This window comes from Galleria mellonella, unplaced genomic scaffold, assembly GCF_026898425.1.
Source record: "Galleria mellonella isolate WM207_F2 unplaced genomic scaffold, CSIRO_AGI_GalMel_v1 utg146, whole genome shotgun sequence".
In the NCBI taxonomy this organism is placed as follows: Eukaryota; Metazoa; Arthropoda; class Insecta; order Lepidoptera; family Pyralidae; genus Galleria; species Galleria mellonella.
The window spans coordinates 2,268,537-2,285,743 of record NW_026441999.1 but is presented as its reverse complement, the minus strand read 5'-3'; the positions used below and the strand labels follow the sequence as shown (position 1 = coordinate 2,285,743).

At 33.9% G+C, this 17,207-nt stretch overlaps 2 protein-coding genes across 2 annotated transcripts; both read left to right on the top strand.

Moving 5' to 3' along the window:
• Positions 1-3,284: 3,284 nt before the first annotated feature.
• Positions 3,285-9,653, top strand: LOC113517979 (pro-resilin-like). Its single transcript, XM_026902726.3, has 6 exons — positions 3,285-4,384; positions 5,604-5,671; positions 6,574-6,711; positions 7,732-7,840; positions 8,566-8,700; positions 9,238-9,653. Exons 1-6 carry the CDS (start codon positions 4,379-4,381, stop codon positions 9,394-9,396), a joined length of 615 nt encoding a protein of 204 aa, XP_026758527.2. The 5' UTR covers positions 3,285-4,378; the 3' UTR covers positions 9,397-9,653.
• A 2,531-nt stretch (positions 9,654-12,184) lies between these two features.
• Positions 12,185-16,678, top strand: LOC116413619 (uncharacterized). Its single transcript, XM_052891964.1, has 8 exons — positions 12,185-12,221; positions 12,753-12,872; positions 13,089-13,341; positions 13,936-14,276; positions 14,499-14,548; positions 14,880-14,985; positions 15,200-15,267; positions 16,508-16,678. Exons 1-8 carry the CDS (start codon positions 12,216-12,218, stop codon positions 16,524-16,526), a joined length of 963 nt encoding a protein of 320 aa, XP_052747924.1. The 5' UTR covers positions 12,185-12,215; the 3' UTR covers positions 16,527-16,678.
• The last annotated feature ends 529 nt before the right edge of the window (positions 16,679-17,207 follow it).

Here is a 17,207-nt window from a genome sequence, read left to right as displayed (position 1 = left end):
ATATTATAAACAAAACAATCTTAGTTTTGTTTGGTTGAACATTTTTAAATTATTTTATCTACCGAACTAGCAATTTATTATAGAATAGAATAGAAAATATTTATTGCTAGAAAAACAGAGAGTTACAACGGAAAATACAGTAATATTATATATAATTGTCTTATATTAGGCAAAAGGAGCTGGCTCAGCTGATGCTGCGAGTGTCCAAGTGCAATATGTACAGCAAAGCATGCAAAAATGCAAGTGTGGCACAGCGCTGGTTTTCAGCCAGTTCCATTGCATTTTGTAAAGACAAAAATTACCTGTAAATGCTACTTACAACACAAATAAACACTTACATACTTATTATTAAATATTTTTCTAATAAAAAAAGATATTTTAAATATTTAATTTACGTATTTATTTTAATTATTCTGATAAGTAAGATTTCTGGTATTTTTTTATTACCAGAAATAACTTTATGTACGAAATAAGTAAAAAGTTTTTTGGGATTTCTATACTAAATGAAATTTAAAAATGAAAATAGGTAGTTATAAGAATATAACATAATGTATTCAAAAAACGAACAGAGTTTCGTGTCTCCAATCAAACTGTTTAAATTACTCTTCTCTATTCAATGATGCTTCTCTAGTTGCCTGGAAGAGATCACTCTTAGCGATAAGGCTATCCAATATTTTCTCAGTGTAATATTTTCTTGTAATTGTTTGTATTTATAATAAGTTTACTATTGTAATCTAGGAGGAGGAAATAATAAAGAGTATCTATCTATCTATCTATCTATAACACATTAGATATAATAGTTCCATATATTTTTAATAAAACAAAATCGCAATACCTGTCTGCTTGTTTCTGCGATTACTTCTTTTACAACATACTAATATAATAAAATTATAACTAGACTCTACATGGTAGATATTTAAAAAAAATTAAAAAAAAATTAATGAGTCCTATAGATCATCATCATCATATCAGGCTTTAACTGTCCATTGTTGAACATAAGCCTCCCTTTGACAGATTGGCGACTACAGTTAGGCTCTAGAAATGTTTTAAGTAGGACATTGCTGCCTATACCTCGTTCTCTCTTAGATAGAGACCGATAGATTCCAAAACAATAACTGAATTTCAAAGGAACGTTTCAACCTTTTTTAGGCGCGTAGGGCATTTTTTGAGATGGGAAAAAATCATTGAACTCGCTACACTGTTACCGTTACCGTACCGACACTTCTGACGATTAAAAAAATATACACGTATTTGCTCGAGTTTTCACTTCTGTCGGCACTCCCAGAATGCCAGTGTTTTGTTTTTCTTAGAAATTTTATCAGTCTTTAAACTTGTTCCAGTATTAAGCAAAAACTACCATACTAAATGAAATGTTTTGGATGGTAGAAAACCAGTTGTATTCCTGAAGGTTTAACCTAAACTCTGGTGTATTTTCTCTTGACACCCCATCTGGAAGAGGTTTTTTTTTTAATTTTTTTTTATACCACTTAGAATGGCAAACAAGCGGACGGTCCACCTGATGGTAAGTGGTAACCGTCGCCTATAGATACGAGCAGTACCATGGACATAACAGAGTATATTGTTTTGCCCATGATACCCCCCATGCGTTGCCATTCCTGAGGACTCAGATGTTATTCCTCTGTACCCAGTAAATTCATGCCATATCCCACCCACCCTTCAAACCGAAACACAGCCATGCAAACACAGCTGCTTCGCGGTTGAAACACGAATGGGACAGAGGTACCCAAAAAATCGACTTTTGTACAAAGTCTCCCTCTGGATGATAATGGAATATTACATAAGCCCGAAAGTTTGTAACGATGGATGGATGGATATTTGTCACTCTTTCACACAAAAACTACTGAACGGATTTGAATGAAGTTTGGTAAACAAGTAGATTATATCCTAACTTAGTACATAGGATACTTTGTATACTAATTAACGCAGGCAAAGCAGCTGGATATAGCTAGCATAATCGTAAAAATCTATATTAACTTCCTATCCAAATAGATACCTACTCGTGCGTAGTCTAGCCGGATTTCAGGTGATATAAGTGGTGGTTTTTTTTTTTCAATAGATGAAAATGGAATGGTGACCCCGCCTGCTCTATTGGTCTACTCCGGTGGGGCACCAGTGAGGGTTGAAAGATGAAGATGAAGCAGGTCAGCTGGCCTATCGTGATGAATTCATATAAAATTAACCACAATGGCTTCCAGGGGGAACCGCATAGAGGTCGGCTTGTTAGTAATGAGCCTGCTTCATTTCATTACTAACAATCTCCCCCCCCCCAACCCGGCTTAATAGTTGACTAGTAGAGAACACCGTACAAAATGTACCTACACAGAATTTCACGGTGCATTAATGTTTAAATAAATAAATATAACAAATAAACTATTGGTACAAAACTACTGGTAATGAACTAATGGAGAACTTGAGAATAAGGTTACTTGGGGTATTAATACTGACGCAGAATTAGGAAGCTCCGTGTGTCACGCCGCTGTGTCGTCAAGTCGTCACATCCTTGAGTGAGATTTTGCGGGCACAGTGACTGCTACGGAGACGCCGCAGTTATAATGAAAATACAAGCAAATTACAATTTTGCATGTAATTTCTTTACTCCTAATTTCTATTTTGTTCGATATTTGACAAGATTATGCTATCACCATAGCTGTTTAAGTTGTTGGTCTTAGTCTACTTTTTATTATGAAAAAGAAACTAGACTAATGTTTATGGCGGGAGACAATTTACCATATTGAAGACTAGGCAGCATGGTCTCCGACCTTAGCCTGTTCCACAACGGAACAAACGTACTAAAAAAAAAGTTTATGGCGGTATATTTTATCTCTCTTCCATATATTGATATTTTATCCAATATAAATGTTTTATTAATCACTGTTATTTATTAAAAATGGTATATATTATGAATATATGGAGTTTCAACCCCATACGGGCAAACGTAGTGTAGGGCGACACTTATAACAGTATATAATGGAGACCTGTGTTCAGCAGTGGACAGATAGTGGCTGATATGAAGAGGATGATGTATATATGGCCGAAATAAACATGTAAATGTTGATCACCTATTAATAGTAATTTTATTAGAATTAAAGTTGAATTTTTTTATAACATTTGTATTTACAAATATTAACAGATTGGACTCAGAAAATATGAAATTGAATTACGATATATTCATGTCACATAGCAACGGCATTTACTATTTGAACTGTTAAATGTCAAAAACTTCTAACTAATATAGACAACTGTGTCACAGAAAGCATTCTAATTCTTAAATTCATTCCAAATACGATGAAATGAAAAAGTAAATTAATTTATTTTAATATAAAATAGGAGATAGTAATAAGTTAGAGAAAATATTTACACATTTATTACTGACATTTATAAAGTAGTTACTTTATAAATGTCAGTTAGGAGACATTGGTGGTTAACTGTCGATTTATCTCACTTCTTATTTTACAAAAATAATAAAACTGTAATTAGACGATGTCTAAATGTGGGAGATATTCGACAAAAATTAATATGAGAGATCTTAATAAGATCAATAGATGCTAAAACTATATTTTTTAGAAATTGTGTCAATTGAATTTTCTGTATGCTGGATTTATTCTGGATTTACCCAAAAACTACTACACTAAATTAGATACAGTTTTCACAGTTGTATTCCTGAAGGTCTAACTTAAAATCTGGTGGCGGTGATAAAGCATTATCAATAATAGTAACAGAATTTTTTTTTTTTTTTTTTTTTTTTTTTTTTTTTTTTTTTTTTTTTTTTTTTTTTTATAGAACTTAGAATGGCAAACAAGCTGACGGCCCACCTGATGGAAAGTGGTAACCGTCGCCTATAGACATGAGCAGTACCATGGACATAACAGAGTATACTGTTTCGCCCATGATACCCCCCATGCGTTGCCATTCCTGAGGACTCAGGTGTTATTCCTCTGTACCCAGTAAATTCACGCCATATCCCACCCTTCAAACCGAAACACAGCCATGCAAACACAACTGCTTCACGGTTGAAACACGAATGGGACAGAGGTACCCAAGCAATCGACTTTTGTACAAAGTCTCCCTCTGGTAAATACACGTCACCTAGAAATAGTCTATTTCATTGATTTTCCTACTTCTAAAATCCACATATACGAAGTAGCGGGAAAAAAGCTAGTCATTTATATAGATACTCCACGTATTTCTCTGTGCTAACCCACGATGGCACCTTGAAAGCTGGTCTTTATGTCGCTAATGAGATGTGATTTTTCAACCCCTACCTCGCTGTAGTCATGTGTCGTTCACTATAAAAGTTGCCCAAATTGGTACATTGTGTCATTCAATAGTCTAAATTCGTCAAAGGAACTATTACAAAATGAAGGTATTTATTAATTACTGTTAACTTATATATACAGTTAATATTTAAATCAAACTTTAGTTCAGTTTAATTACTCAATAAATTAATTAAGTGATCATAAAATTTTATCATAACATAGTTATTTATTTAACTCCTCATTGGACTAGAAACATAAAAATATACAATAACATATAAATAACTCAAGTGAAATATAATAGCATAAAGTACAGATTAAAATATATACATAAAGGTACAGAAGGCGGTCTTATCGCTATAGCAATCTTTAGCAGACAATCTTAATTAACATACGTTAATTAATTTGTTGATTTTTGTAGGTAATTAATTCTGGAACTATTTAATGTATTAACATTATAAGAGTTGTAAAATTTTACATTAATCAACAATACAGTAATTAAATATTTCAGTAACACAATTTTATAAGTATCTAATATTTATCACGAGAATTCCACAGAAGTAAGAACTTCTAATAATAATTTATCTTTATTTAAATAGACTTTTTTCTCTTAAATCGTATTTTTTTTTTCATATTTTTTTTTTTTATATTTTTTGTATATTAATAAAAATAAAGTCCAGGAAACAAGTAATCGATTACAATTTCCCGCCTAAACTACGAAATGTCATTAAAGTATAAAAAAAAACATGGTTGTACACGTGGATTGAGTACAGAAAATGATGTCATCACAGTTTACTGCGTAGATGTGTGGGTAATTGCATAATACTTTTTTTTTTAACAAAATACAAAGAATGGAATTATTTATAATTACTAATAAAATTATTTTAATTTGAAGTTTAAATAGATGAAAAAACACCTACCTATTTTGGATTGGGGAATTAATTTAAGACATATGCAATAATGAGTAATAATTTATACACACTATTGCATCTAGATTATAATTTAGTTTTACAGTTAATATTACGTAGCTATATGTTTGTTTTTGTACAATATATTATATTCTTGCGGAGATGGGAGCAAACGGCTGCAACATGGTTTTTAGTAATGCAGTTATTTACAAACCAAATTGTTTTTTGCAACAGATTTTTCTTTAATTTGAAATAAATTCTTTAAATACGAATATTTAAATACATTACATAAAAAGTTTACCTATTAAAGGTAATATAAAGATTTTAATTTGTCTTTCTATTAATCCAAGCGAAACCGGGACGGATTATGTATATATATAAATAAATATTATACCGTTATTGTGAATATTTATTGTTTCAGACTATAATTTGTGTCGTTTTCCTCGTCGCCATCACAGTAGCGGAGCCACCACCCTCGCCATCACTTAGGTAAGGTACCCTTTTCATTTTTTTGTAGACATTCATATCAGCATAAAAAGAAGTACCTATCTTTCTAAATGAAATTACAATACAGCTGAGTTTCTCAAAGCAGGGTACGCGTATCACGTGGGGTACACCAGTTAAAATAGGCGTTAAACTGGTGTACCCCAAATGGTACCCACTAGGGTACGTGATAAAATTTACATAATGGTTTATGTAAAAAACGATTTTCACGCCTGGTCATGTTCATACGAAATACAGGCAATGCCTGAACGTAGAAACTGAATTAAAATTGAACTAAATTTCAGAGAATCTATAGCATTTGCATTAAAAAACAAGCACACTCATCACACTAAATTGACTAAATATTAGAAATAATATTTATTTATTGTTTTTTTTTGTACTCCTTTTTTTAATAAAGTACTTTATTTGTTCTATCGATAATCAGTTTTTAAAGTGATTCACCGTGGTGTAAAATGCCTAATAGTACTTGGAGCCATAAGTTTAAGAAACGCTGCATTAGAGACTATACCACAAAGATGGCACACAAACATACAGCCCGTGGCATATTATATATATAGTAGCCTAATGGATATGTTCAAAAATTACTCAACCATCATCTTTCTACTCTTATCTCAATTATTATTTGGGGTCGGCGTAATATGGTTTTATCCATATTATAAAAAGATTTGGCTTTTGCATTTGAATTTACGACCTGCCACCTGACTCACGTCAACCCTCTTTGGGACAATTTACTCAACCGATTTTAAAAAAATTCTTTTGCCTATAGAAAGCTACACTGTCAGCGAGGTATATTGCATAGGTTCTTTATTAAATTCTATTTACCCGTGCGAAGTTGGGCCGAATCAGTAGTTCATTATATATGAAGTCGTATGATGTTATGTTTCCAGTTACCTACCACCGTCTACTGGTAACCATGGAGGTCCATACCAGGGCACTGGACCACAGTTGGTGTCCGCCAGGACCCTAGAAGGACATAGCCATAACCCGCATGCTCATCACGGTGCCCAAGCCAATGGCTTCGCTAGGTAAGTACATATAGATATAATCTAAATTCGAATTAAGGTTTTATTCAACGTAGATTAGAATGGTGAAAACCCCACCCCACCTGCACTGTTGTTGTACGCTGGTAGGGCTTCAGGAGACATGATCAAACGAATAACGAGGCGTCGGAAAGGATTTCATTCGTATATGGTAAACTATTCCCGGCTTCGCACGGGAAGATAGATAGAAATAAAAATTAGTATTTCAGGTATCTCTAAAAGCATTGGGAATCTTGGTGTCAAAGCCTCTAGTGACGTACAGTTCTATGGCTACATCGATGATAAGGTGAAGTTAGCGTCCAAACAGCACGGCTTGCTTAATAGAGCGAAGTAATACTTCACGCCAGATCAACGATTAATGCTTTATAAATTAAAAATCCGGCCCCACATGGAGTATTGCTGTCACTTATAGGCGTGAATACCTAGATACCAACTTGAACCTTTCGATTCAGTGCAGCGACGAGCTATGAGATTTTTTAATGATCCCAGACTTACAAGCGGGATCGTACCTTTAAGTCTTAGGAGAGATTTTGCCTCACTCTTCGTGTTCTACCGTTTGTACAACGGACTGTGCTCAGAGGAATTGTTTAATACAATGCCCTCGGCCACTTTCTACCATCGTACAGTTTGCCATCGACAGAGAGTTCACCTCCATACCTTAGATCCTGGATGGTTGAGTACAGCGCGCTTTTAGAGATATTTTCTTCCACGAATGCTCAGGTTATGGAATGAACTGTCCCTGTCCCTGTCGTAGTTTTTCTGTGAGACTACAGCATGGGGTTCTACAAAAAAGGGATAAAGAGGTTTCTTCAGGATCGGTAAAGCACGATTAACACCCCTGGAGTTGTAGGCGTTCATGCAATACCAGAGCATTATATGCGCGTTGCCAACCCTGAAGAAATCTATAACGATTCCATCGATGAATTCGTTGCCATTTGTCTAGTGGACAAGATAAGATTGTGGTCAAATGAGTTAAATTGAGTAATAAATTAAATATGTCTATAGGAGTAGCCCACACGGTCACGGCCAGGGCAGGTTCGCAGGCAACAGTGACCAAGGTTACGATCGTAACGCGGCTCCATTCGGCAGAAACGGACTCGACGATGCCAACCCTGTAAGTTTACATCCCTCACAAACTGAATATTATCATCATCATCATATCATCCTGTAACTATCCACTGCTGAACATATGCCTCTCTCTATTGGGGTTCTGCCAGTAGTTGTCACGCTTGACGGGTTGGCTTTGATAATGTTTTAAGAGAGATACTGTTGCCCATCCCTCGACTATAAACTCCCTTAGTCGCCTCTTAAGACACCCGCGGGAAAAGAGGGAGTGGCCTATTCTATGCTGGGACCACACGGCGAAATAATAACTATTGTATTAGTTACAAAATATCTCTCTTTTTTAATCTTAATACAGTTATTTCACATACCATAGCTAGGTGCATAAAAATCGATAAGACACTAAAACAATATAACGGCGAAATCAACCATTTTCAGACTTTATATTATTATATATTTCTTATTTATGAAAGTAATGCCTTGTTACTTATCTGTTGTCGTGTTTTTTTAACCTTCCTCTTTTCTTACATATAGGAAAGAAGAATTTACAAAAAAAGACGCTTTTATTATCCCATTATCACCCTTCCTCTTTGAATAATTGTAGCAAATAAGTAATATCAAATTAACATAAATTCTAATTATTCCAATAAGAATATAAATTTAAAATACAGAATAAGTATAAGTACTTAATATATTTATTGCCTTTAACTTAATTTGAATTAAATACATTAAATTTAAAAGAATTTAATAGTACTTATACTAAATTCTGTATGACAGGAACCCGCGAACTACAACTTTGGATATATGGTGAATGATTATCAAGAAGGTACTGATTTTGGTCATCACGAGGAGAGGCAGGATGAGAGAGCTATGGGAGAGTACCATGTTGTATTACCTGATGGCAGGAAGCAGGTAGGGGACAGATGATGCTGTCGAAGTATTATTAAAATAATCTAGCCCATGATAATATATAAAAAAAAGGTCTAAGTCACTCAGTTAGCTTTAACAAGCTTTCTATTCTGGATATACAAAGAATTTCGTCTTGTTTTAAGTAATAGAATAAAACATAAATAAATATAAATAATAAAGCTGAAATCATACGACCTACCTTTTAATTTTTTTCCGATTAAAAATGGTCGGAAAATAATTGTCAGTTAATCGCATTTTTTGATTTTCATAAACTCAAAAATTTTTTGTCGTCTTTCGACACATTCTTTCAGAAGAATGTCTATTTCGTCTGTGAAACACTTTCATAATAGAATGATTTAACTTAGAACTAAAAGACTATCAAATGATACCTTGATTACTAGCCACTTTAGAAAAATAATATGTCAAATAGCCTAGACCGAAAATGACATTTATACAAATTACGTGTCTCCTTTTGTATATAAAGTTCCAAATTACCTAATTTTTAGTAAAAATCCTAATAGTTTCCTTTTTCTTCCCCAGACCGTGAGCTATGAAGCGGACGAGCGGGGTTTCAAGCCTCAAATCTCGTATGAAGACAGCGAATCCGATGCTCATGGCCGCTCCAATGGCTACGACTCCAACGCGAACAACGTTCGCAGTAATGGCGGCGGTCACCATGGCAACGGGCGTGGTTACTGACTCAATGTCAACCTTCTTAGCCTGATGTTAGGGTACTTTTTACAATGTGTTTTGTGATACTCTCGTTTAGGTATTTATTTTTTCTCAAAACGGCACACGCAAGTACAAATCTGTATAGTTATTAAGTGGCAGAATATAAAATATATAAAAAAAAATTGTTAACAGCCAGAGGAAGTTATTATCTATTAAAATTTTATGAATAAAATGCTTGTACCTTTATGTCTAAGTGTTTTATTTTCCAAATTTGCAAGAATATTAGATAACTAAAACAAACCTAATCCAGCTGGACAGATTTTAATGAAATTTTATAACAAAAATAAATGTTATGATGTATAGCTGAAAATATAGCTGAAAAAATAAATGAATGAAAATAGATGATTAACTATTTTCGTTCATTTCTCTCGTCTTCTTAGTACTGAGGATTTTTGTTATAATGGATGATAATGGAATGGTAACCCCACTTGCGGTAGGTATATGCTAGCGGGGCACCAGTGACAGATTTTACTCATTCAATCTCATGGACACGCTAGCGATAACGATTCCATTAATAGAGCGGGAGGGGAAAGGAATTGTTAGTAATGGGGTCTAACAGCTCCATTACTAGCAATGTACCCCACCAGGTCGACCTCCACGCGGTTCCCCCTGGAAACCATCGTGGTTGATTCTCGTGAAATTCTTCACGATGAGCTAATTCATCCTCATTTATCACCTTCCACTGGTGCCCCGTCAGCGTATACCGATAGCGCAGGCGGGGTTACCATTCCATAATCATACATTAAAAAAAAAAAAATAAAATAAATGATTCCATTAATAGATTCGCCTACTTGTACTTTGTCTAGTGGAGCTGGTTCTTCGTAAAGGTTTTTTTTAATCAATGATAATGGAATGGTAACCCCACCTGCGCTAATGGTATACACTGGCAGGACGCCGACGAAGGATGACAGATCAGGATGAAAAGGCAGGTCAGTTAGCCTACTATGATGAATACACTCCACTATGATGAATCTCTTAATGAATGAATGAATGAATGAATGATAGAATGAGATTACGATATGTGTTGTCTTGTTGTTTCGTATGTGAACGCTAATAGAACCGATTCTGTCAATAAATTCTTTTGTTACCTTGCCTAAGTTGGTAGAATAGTTAAAGGTATCAATATAAAAATACCGTTCAATTGTAATCTTCTATTTGAAGTCGGTAAAAAGCTGGAGTACAAAGTACGAATTTGCCGCCACTCCCTTAACAACTGATGCCAGACGAGATAGTAAACTATGTAAATATATAATTCAAATTATTGACTGAGTCCATTAAAAAAAAAAGACAAATAATTCTTCATAGTTCGCACCAGTACAACCAGAATGAAAAAACGACGTAACTCATTTTTTTATATTTTTAATAATATATTATTTTTAAAATTTAATGTAAATTTTTAACTGACTTCAAATTAAAGTGTCCGTGATTTGGCCGACTGAAGCAGATGTGTTTGCATGCCTGTGTTTTAGTTTGAAGGGTAAGATATGGAAGTGAAATTACAGGGTACAGGGGCATAACACTTTAATCCGGGGGGAAAGGGATTGTTAGGAATGGAGATTGACACCCCTATTGTTAGCAATATACCCTATTAGGTCGACCTCCACGTGATTCCCCCTGGAAACCATCGTGAACAATGCTTATTGAATTCGTCACGATGGGGTAACTGACCTGCTTCGTCTTCACCTATCATCCTTCACTGGTGCCCCGCCAGTGTATACCGATAGCGCGGGTGGGGTTATCATTCCATTATCACCCATTAAAAAAAAACACCTTGATCCTCAGGAATAGCAACGCATGAGGTGTATCATAGGCGACAAATTATATATTGTTATGTCCTTGGTACTGTTCATGTCTTTAGGCGACAATTATCACTTTCCATGAAGTAAGCTGTCAGCTTCTTCGTCATTCTAAATTGCATTAAAAAATAACTGGTGTCATAATAAAGTCAAAATGCCTAATATTAACTTACGCCGCTTTGCTCTCGCACAACTCATTAGCTATTACGTAACGTCCAATCAAATCCATGTTGATCGTCAATTGTTTGTACCGTAAAATTGGCAAATATTTGAGTGTGCTCGCTTTGGACCTTGAGAACTTACACGTTTTTAACCTAACGAGTACGTCATTTCCGGTAAATGACAATAAACGACTAAGGGAACTTAAGGGTCAAGGGTAAAACATAATCAAAGCTGCGGTCATAAACCCGCTTGCTAAATTTGGCAACTATTGATCCTCTGCCCCGTTATGGGGAGGTTTATCTTCAGCAGTTGACAGTTAAAGGCTGTTATAATAACAATAATAATGTAGCCCCATCTGCGCTATCGATTCATGTTGGCAGAGCAACAATGAGAACAAATAAAGTAGTCTATCGTGAAAAACTTTTTTTTTTATTACACACGGGCCAAACGAGCATGCGGCTTAACTGATGATAAGTGGTATTTCAAGGGTAAAAAAAAGATAAAGGTCTCTTACCATAGCTGCATGATCATTTACGCCCAATGTTATAAAAAGAAAACAGAAGATAGATAGATTGTAGAAGGATTATAAGCAACGCCATTATAAACTACACAGGAGAAGAGATTGATCACCTTCGACCCAACAATATATTCGCATTAAAAATTGCACAATCCGATTTTGTATTAATCAAATATTAGCGTAAACTAGGCCTTGATGTCCGACGACGTATTTTTTTAAACATCTCGTGGTTAATATAAAAACGAGATCATTTTGTTATTCATCATCATTAAATTTCGAGCATTGTTCCAAAGATCTCAAGCGGTCTCAAAATGAAGGTAATAAATAATAAATTGTTAATTAAAATAATTATAGTTAATTGGAAAGTGAAATTATCGTCAGTGTTCGATAAATTGAATGTGTTTTCTTAATTTTAGTTGGAAAAAGTTTATAAAAAATGAAGTATCAGAAATCTTATAAACCTGCTAGAGGATTCATAATGTCTCCGAAGAACTTCAGCAGTGTTTTAATTATATTATAAAATGTATCGTGTGTTCAAGTGACGGAAACTATTGCTTTGTATTCTTTAAATTACTTCGAAACGATTATCGTTTCCCTTGAATGTTTTGCGTGTATATATTTTACGATACCTTTGCCAATACTGAATCGATTTTTATAATACTTATCTAAACCGATAGGGTTTGTTAATGCCCATATTTGTAACATTAATCTTGCTATTTTTTATATACGGAGCAAAATTTGGAATTGTTAAAATATTTTAAAAAATAATAATTAAATTGACTCCAAATTACATTATGAAATTAGTAATATGCGATGATTAAGGATTTTAAATTACAAATTTATTTTAGGTATTCGCTGTCCTTGTCTTCGCTATAGCTTCAGTCTCCGCGTTAGGATCTGGGCCGTACCTGCCCAGTGGATGGAGACCTAAGGGTCCAGCGTTTTACTTGCCATCTGAAATTCAACAGGTAATATTATCAACTATCTCTTGCAAATATTGTATACTCTGTCAATCAATCATCTCTTTACTTCATCCTCATCTATCTTCCCTCACTGATGCTCCGCCAGTGTATATCGATTGCGCGATCGAGATTATTATACTATCATAAAAAAATCTTGCCGCAATCATGTCACTTCTAAGCGATCGTTAATCTTTGACTGATTATAATAATTTCGCTTACCAGAGAACTGAAGAGAATCCGCTAAAAGATGTGATATTCCAAGAATCGGAGGCGTCCAGTTCCGATTTCTTACGAGAATATGGCCCACCCAAGAATGAAGAAGTCATCCAAGATATCACAAAGCAAAATTTACCTGATGTGGCCACAGAACAAGCATTCGCTGTGATTGAAACTAGATTTAATGGAGAAATCAAAGAAAATAGCGATGCTGTGACAGAAAATGCCGTAGTTGAAGGCGATGCTGTTGGTACAGAAGGTATTTTCGTATACGTAATATTACGTGATTTGTTAATTATGTAAATACTTATTATTGTTTGAATGTCTGTTTTGTACTACTGCTGCCTACTCACTACTTTCTATGCCACTGTGTTATATTAACTGAAAGAGATCTCTTTATATATATAGAGATAAGTTCTCCTTTACATTATTTCTAATTTTTATGATTACAGTATGTTTTACTGCAATAAAGTATACATTATATATAACAGGAAGCAGAGAATTAGTAAATGAAAATGGCTTAAGATTGCTTAATATGTCAGTGTGTAGGAGGGGGAAGTCTATATATTTCATGCAGTAGACAATTAACAGCTGAAATAATGAATGATGATATCTTATGTCCAGTGAGATAGAAACAATTAAATTCTTTAGCTTCTTCTATAAACTTACATTGATAATATGAGTTTATTTTGTTATAAATTCTCTTGTTATTATTATATTAATATTTCGGTTTTTAGGAGTCAATAACAATTAAATACTTTGTTTAAAATATTAACATACTCTTTTTTTTACATAGAGAACGTTTTACACTAACAAATTAATAATACAAATTTTAAATTACTTGTCGAAATAGGTGGAGAAGTTGCTGTTACAGAATCTCAAGTACTCGTTGAAGAGAAATCTACAGATTCTGTCTTAGAAGCATCTGTAAATGTTAATGCACAACCAGAGATTCAAGGAAAATCTGTTAATATTGAAATCGAGACTTCCATTGCAAACACTGAAGATGCAGTCCAAACAGGAGTTGATGCTACAGAACGTGGTGTAGTTATACAAGAGACAGGAGTCGTTAGCCGTGGAGTAATTGGTGCTGTAGAAGGAAGAATAGAACAAGAAGTTAAGACTGTTGTTGAAGGAGTGAAGAATATAGAAGAAGCTATTATTAATATTAAAAATGAAGAATCACTGCAAAGGGTAATTCAATATATTTATTTACATGAGAATAATTTTTTGTCACTTTTACTTATACGATGTTATTACTGTATTGATAATAAAAATATGAAACAAAGAGAGACTTTGAGAGTTAGTGACAGCTGTTTCAGCGAAAATGAATGACCACAGACCGTAATGAGTGTTAAATTTAACATAACAATTATTCATGTAATTAATAATGTAATACTTTTTACATTATTTCAGCAAAGTGCCCAAGATGCAGTTGGCGTGAGGAATGTGGTAGATAACTCTGGGTAAGTTGTGGGTTAATATCATTTTTATTGAACGGAAATAATTTTTTTAATATATTTTACCGAAGGGAGGCTATGTATAAAAGTCATATTTATGGGTACCTCTGTTCCACTTATATTTTTGTCGTGAAGCAGCAGTTTCGGTTTAAAGGGTGACAGTAAAATTATCCTAAGAAATGGAAACGCATGTCCTATGTATTCTGTAATGTCCATGGTGCTGCTTATATCTATAGGCGATGGTTATCACTTTCCATCAGATGGGCCGTCAGCTTGTTTAGCATTGTAATTGTCATAACAAACGTATGTAATTAAATTTAAACTTTCCTTGTTTCAGTTCCTTGGCTCAGGCTCCTGAAGGATTTTTAGAGTACGGACCGCCTGGTTTCAGGGAGTATGGCCCACCGAAAGAAGATATCGTTCCCCTGTCTGCAGCAGTAGAGGTTAGTTCAAAGTTGATATACACAATAGGTATTGAATTGATATTATGTATTGTTTATGTAAGGCCAGCAGCGTCTCTCTTAAAACATCTCTAAAAGTTCGAACATTTTTTCACATATATAATTTAATTGTTTAATCGTAATTTAGTAAAAGGAACTAGGTACATGTAAGAATTTGCTATGTAGTTTATATCAAGTTTTACTTTAATTTTTACAGGACAGACAATCAGCAAATCAAATTGAGAGCAACGAAACAAGAAGGAGACGTTTTTCACCAAAATTTAGGTAAAAATTATTATAATAACCAGAAGGCCTACCATGAAGTGTTTTCCCAAATTTCGAGGCCTAAAAAGAAACACAAATTTAATGTTAAAAGTACATAATACTGTTTAAAGGTTTTAAATATTGTTCCTTTGAACTTTTGTTTGTTTTGTAGCATTTATAACAAACGAAATGTTCAGCTCCATTTACTGGACTGATTTCGGTATGAACGAAAACACGAAATTGAGTTCGAAAACACGGCATTTAATTTCAATTTAAATTTATATCTAAAAGTATATAAAGAATTATTTTGGAGCTTGGCAAGTATGAAAGGAGATCATTTTAGTTCTTTTTTTTTTCAAACAGAAAATATCTCTAACTGTTGTAAATTTTTTAGCAATTTGGCACATTTGATAATAATTATCATTGGCTATTTTCTTTACCATTCCATTCTCACCCTTTAAGGGTGTAAATGGTATGATACTTGCCTGACAATTATTATTTATATAAATGTATTTAAAATTGGAATGTGATGACGATTAATGGTATAAAATGGACTTGACTTGTGAACTATCTGTGTAACTACATATGTTTGTATGCCGTACAGGCTAAACATGCCGAACGATATTATATTGTCAACATCTGCATGTATTTATACGCATGTTTTACAAATAAATAAATTTTGAATCTTGAATACTCCGTTACGCTATCAGTGTACCCTAGCTGGGCACCAGTGAGTGATGACAGGTGAAGATGAAAACAGATCAGTTAGCCCAATGCGAAGAATTCAACACTATGGTTTGCAGGGAAAACTTGACAGGCTATTATGCTAAAAACGGGGCTTTTAAACCCCATTACTAACAATTCCTTTCCGCCATCATTCGATTTCCTCCAACGTTGAATGCGTTCTATTTTCACTGCCTCCTCAAAATTTATTTTTAAATTAATTACGCCCTTTTAGAAATTTAGCATAGTTTTTTTTGCAACTTGAAATAGCAAACAAGCTGACCTCTCACTTTATGAAAAATTATAACTGTCGCCTATAGACATGAACAGTACTATGAACATGACAGATTATACTGTGTCGCCCATGATACCTTTCATGCGTTGCCATTACTGACCACTAAGCTTTTAGGCCTCTTGTTTTTTTTATACTTATCTATAATTATATGATATTGTATTCTTACTTATTACAATACTGTACCACTGTTGACTTGTAAGTGAAGTTGTTGTACAATTTTCATGTAAATTTATTATATTTCAGGACCGCTAGGAAACATTGAAAAGAAGTTTGTCCTGGACGAAAATCTGCGAATGGCGACATGGAAATTGTGATATACCTGCTAAATAATTAAATAATAATTGTGCACATAAACATTAACGTATTATAAAATTAAATTGCAATAAAACTTAATAAATGACAGTAATTAAAAACAAAAAATGATTTTTTATTTGACAATATGCTCAGACTTGCGTCGTCTAATAGAAAGACGTTAAAACCAGAAACATGCGAGACCTCATTATTAGGTTATTTTTTTATGAGTGATAATGAAATAGAAACCCCACCCGCGCTATCGGTATACACCAGCGGGGCACCAGTGGAGGATGATAGGTGAGGATGAAGCAGGCCAGTTAACTGATGCTAGCAATGGGGCTGTTAAACTCCATTGCTGACAATCCCTTTTCCCCTATGATTAGGTTACTAGATAGGTCAAAATGAAAATCTGGGCAGACCCACTAGTTCCATGAGACATATGGAATTAAAATAGAATTTTTGTTACCTCACTAAATAAATAAATAAATAAATATTGTTGATTTATTAATAATCAGAGTGATATTTTGTAAATAAAAATATTATTAAAAATTCATTTATTTATCTCATACACGTGAACGCCTGTTGTTAATGTAGTGCAAAGTGTTAACACACTTTTTTTACCACAATGTTTGTGTACCACAAAAATACC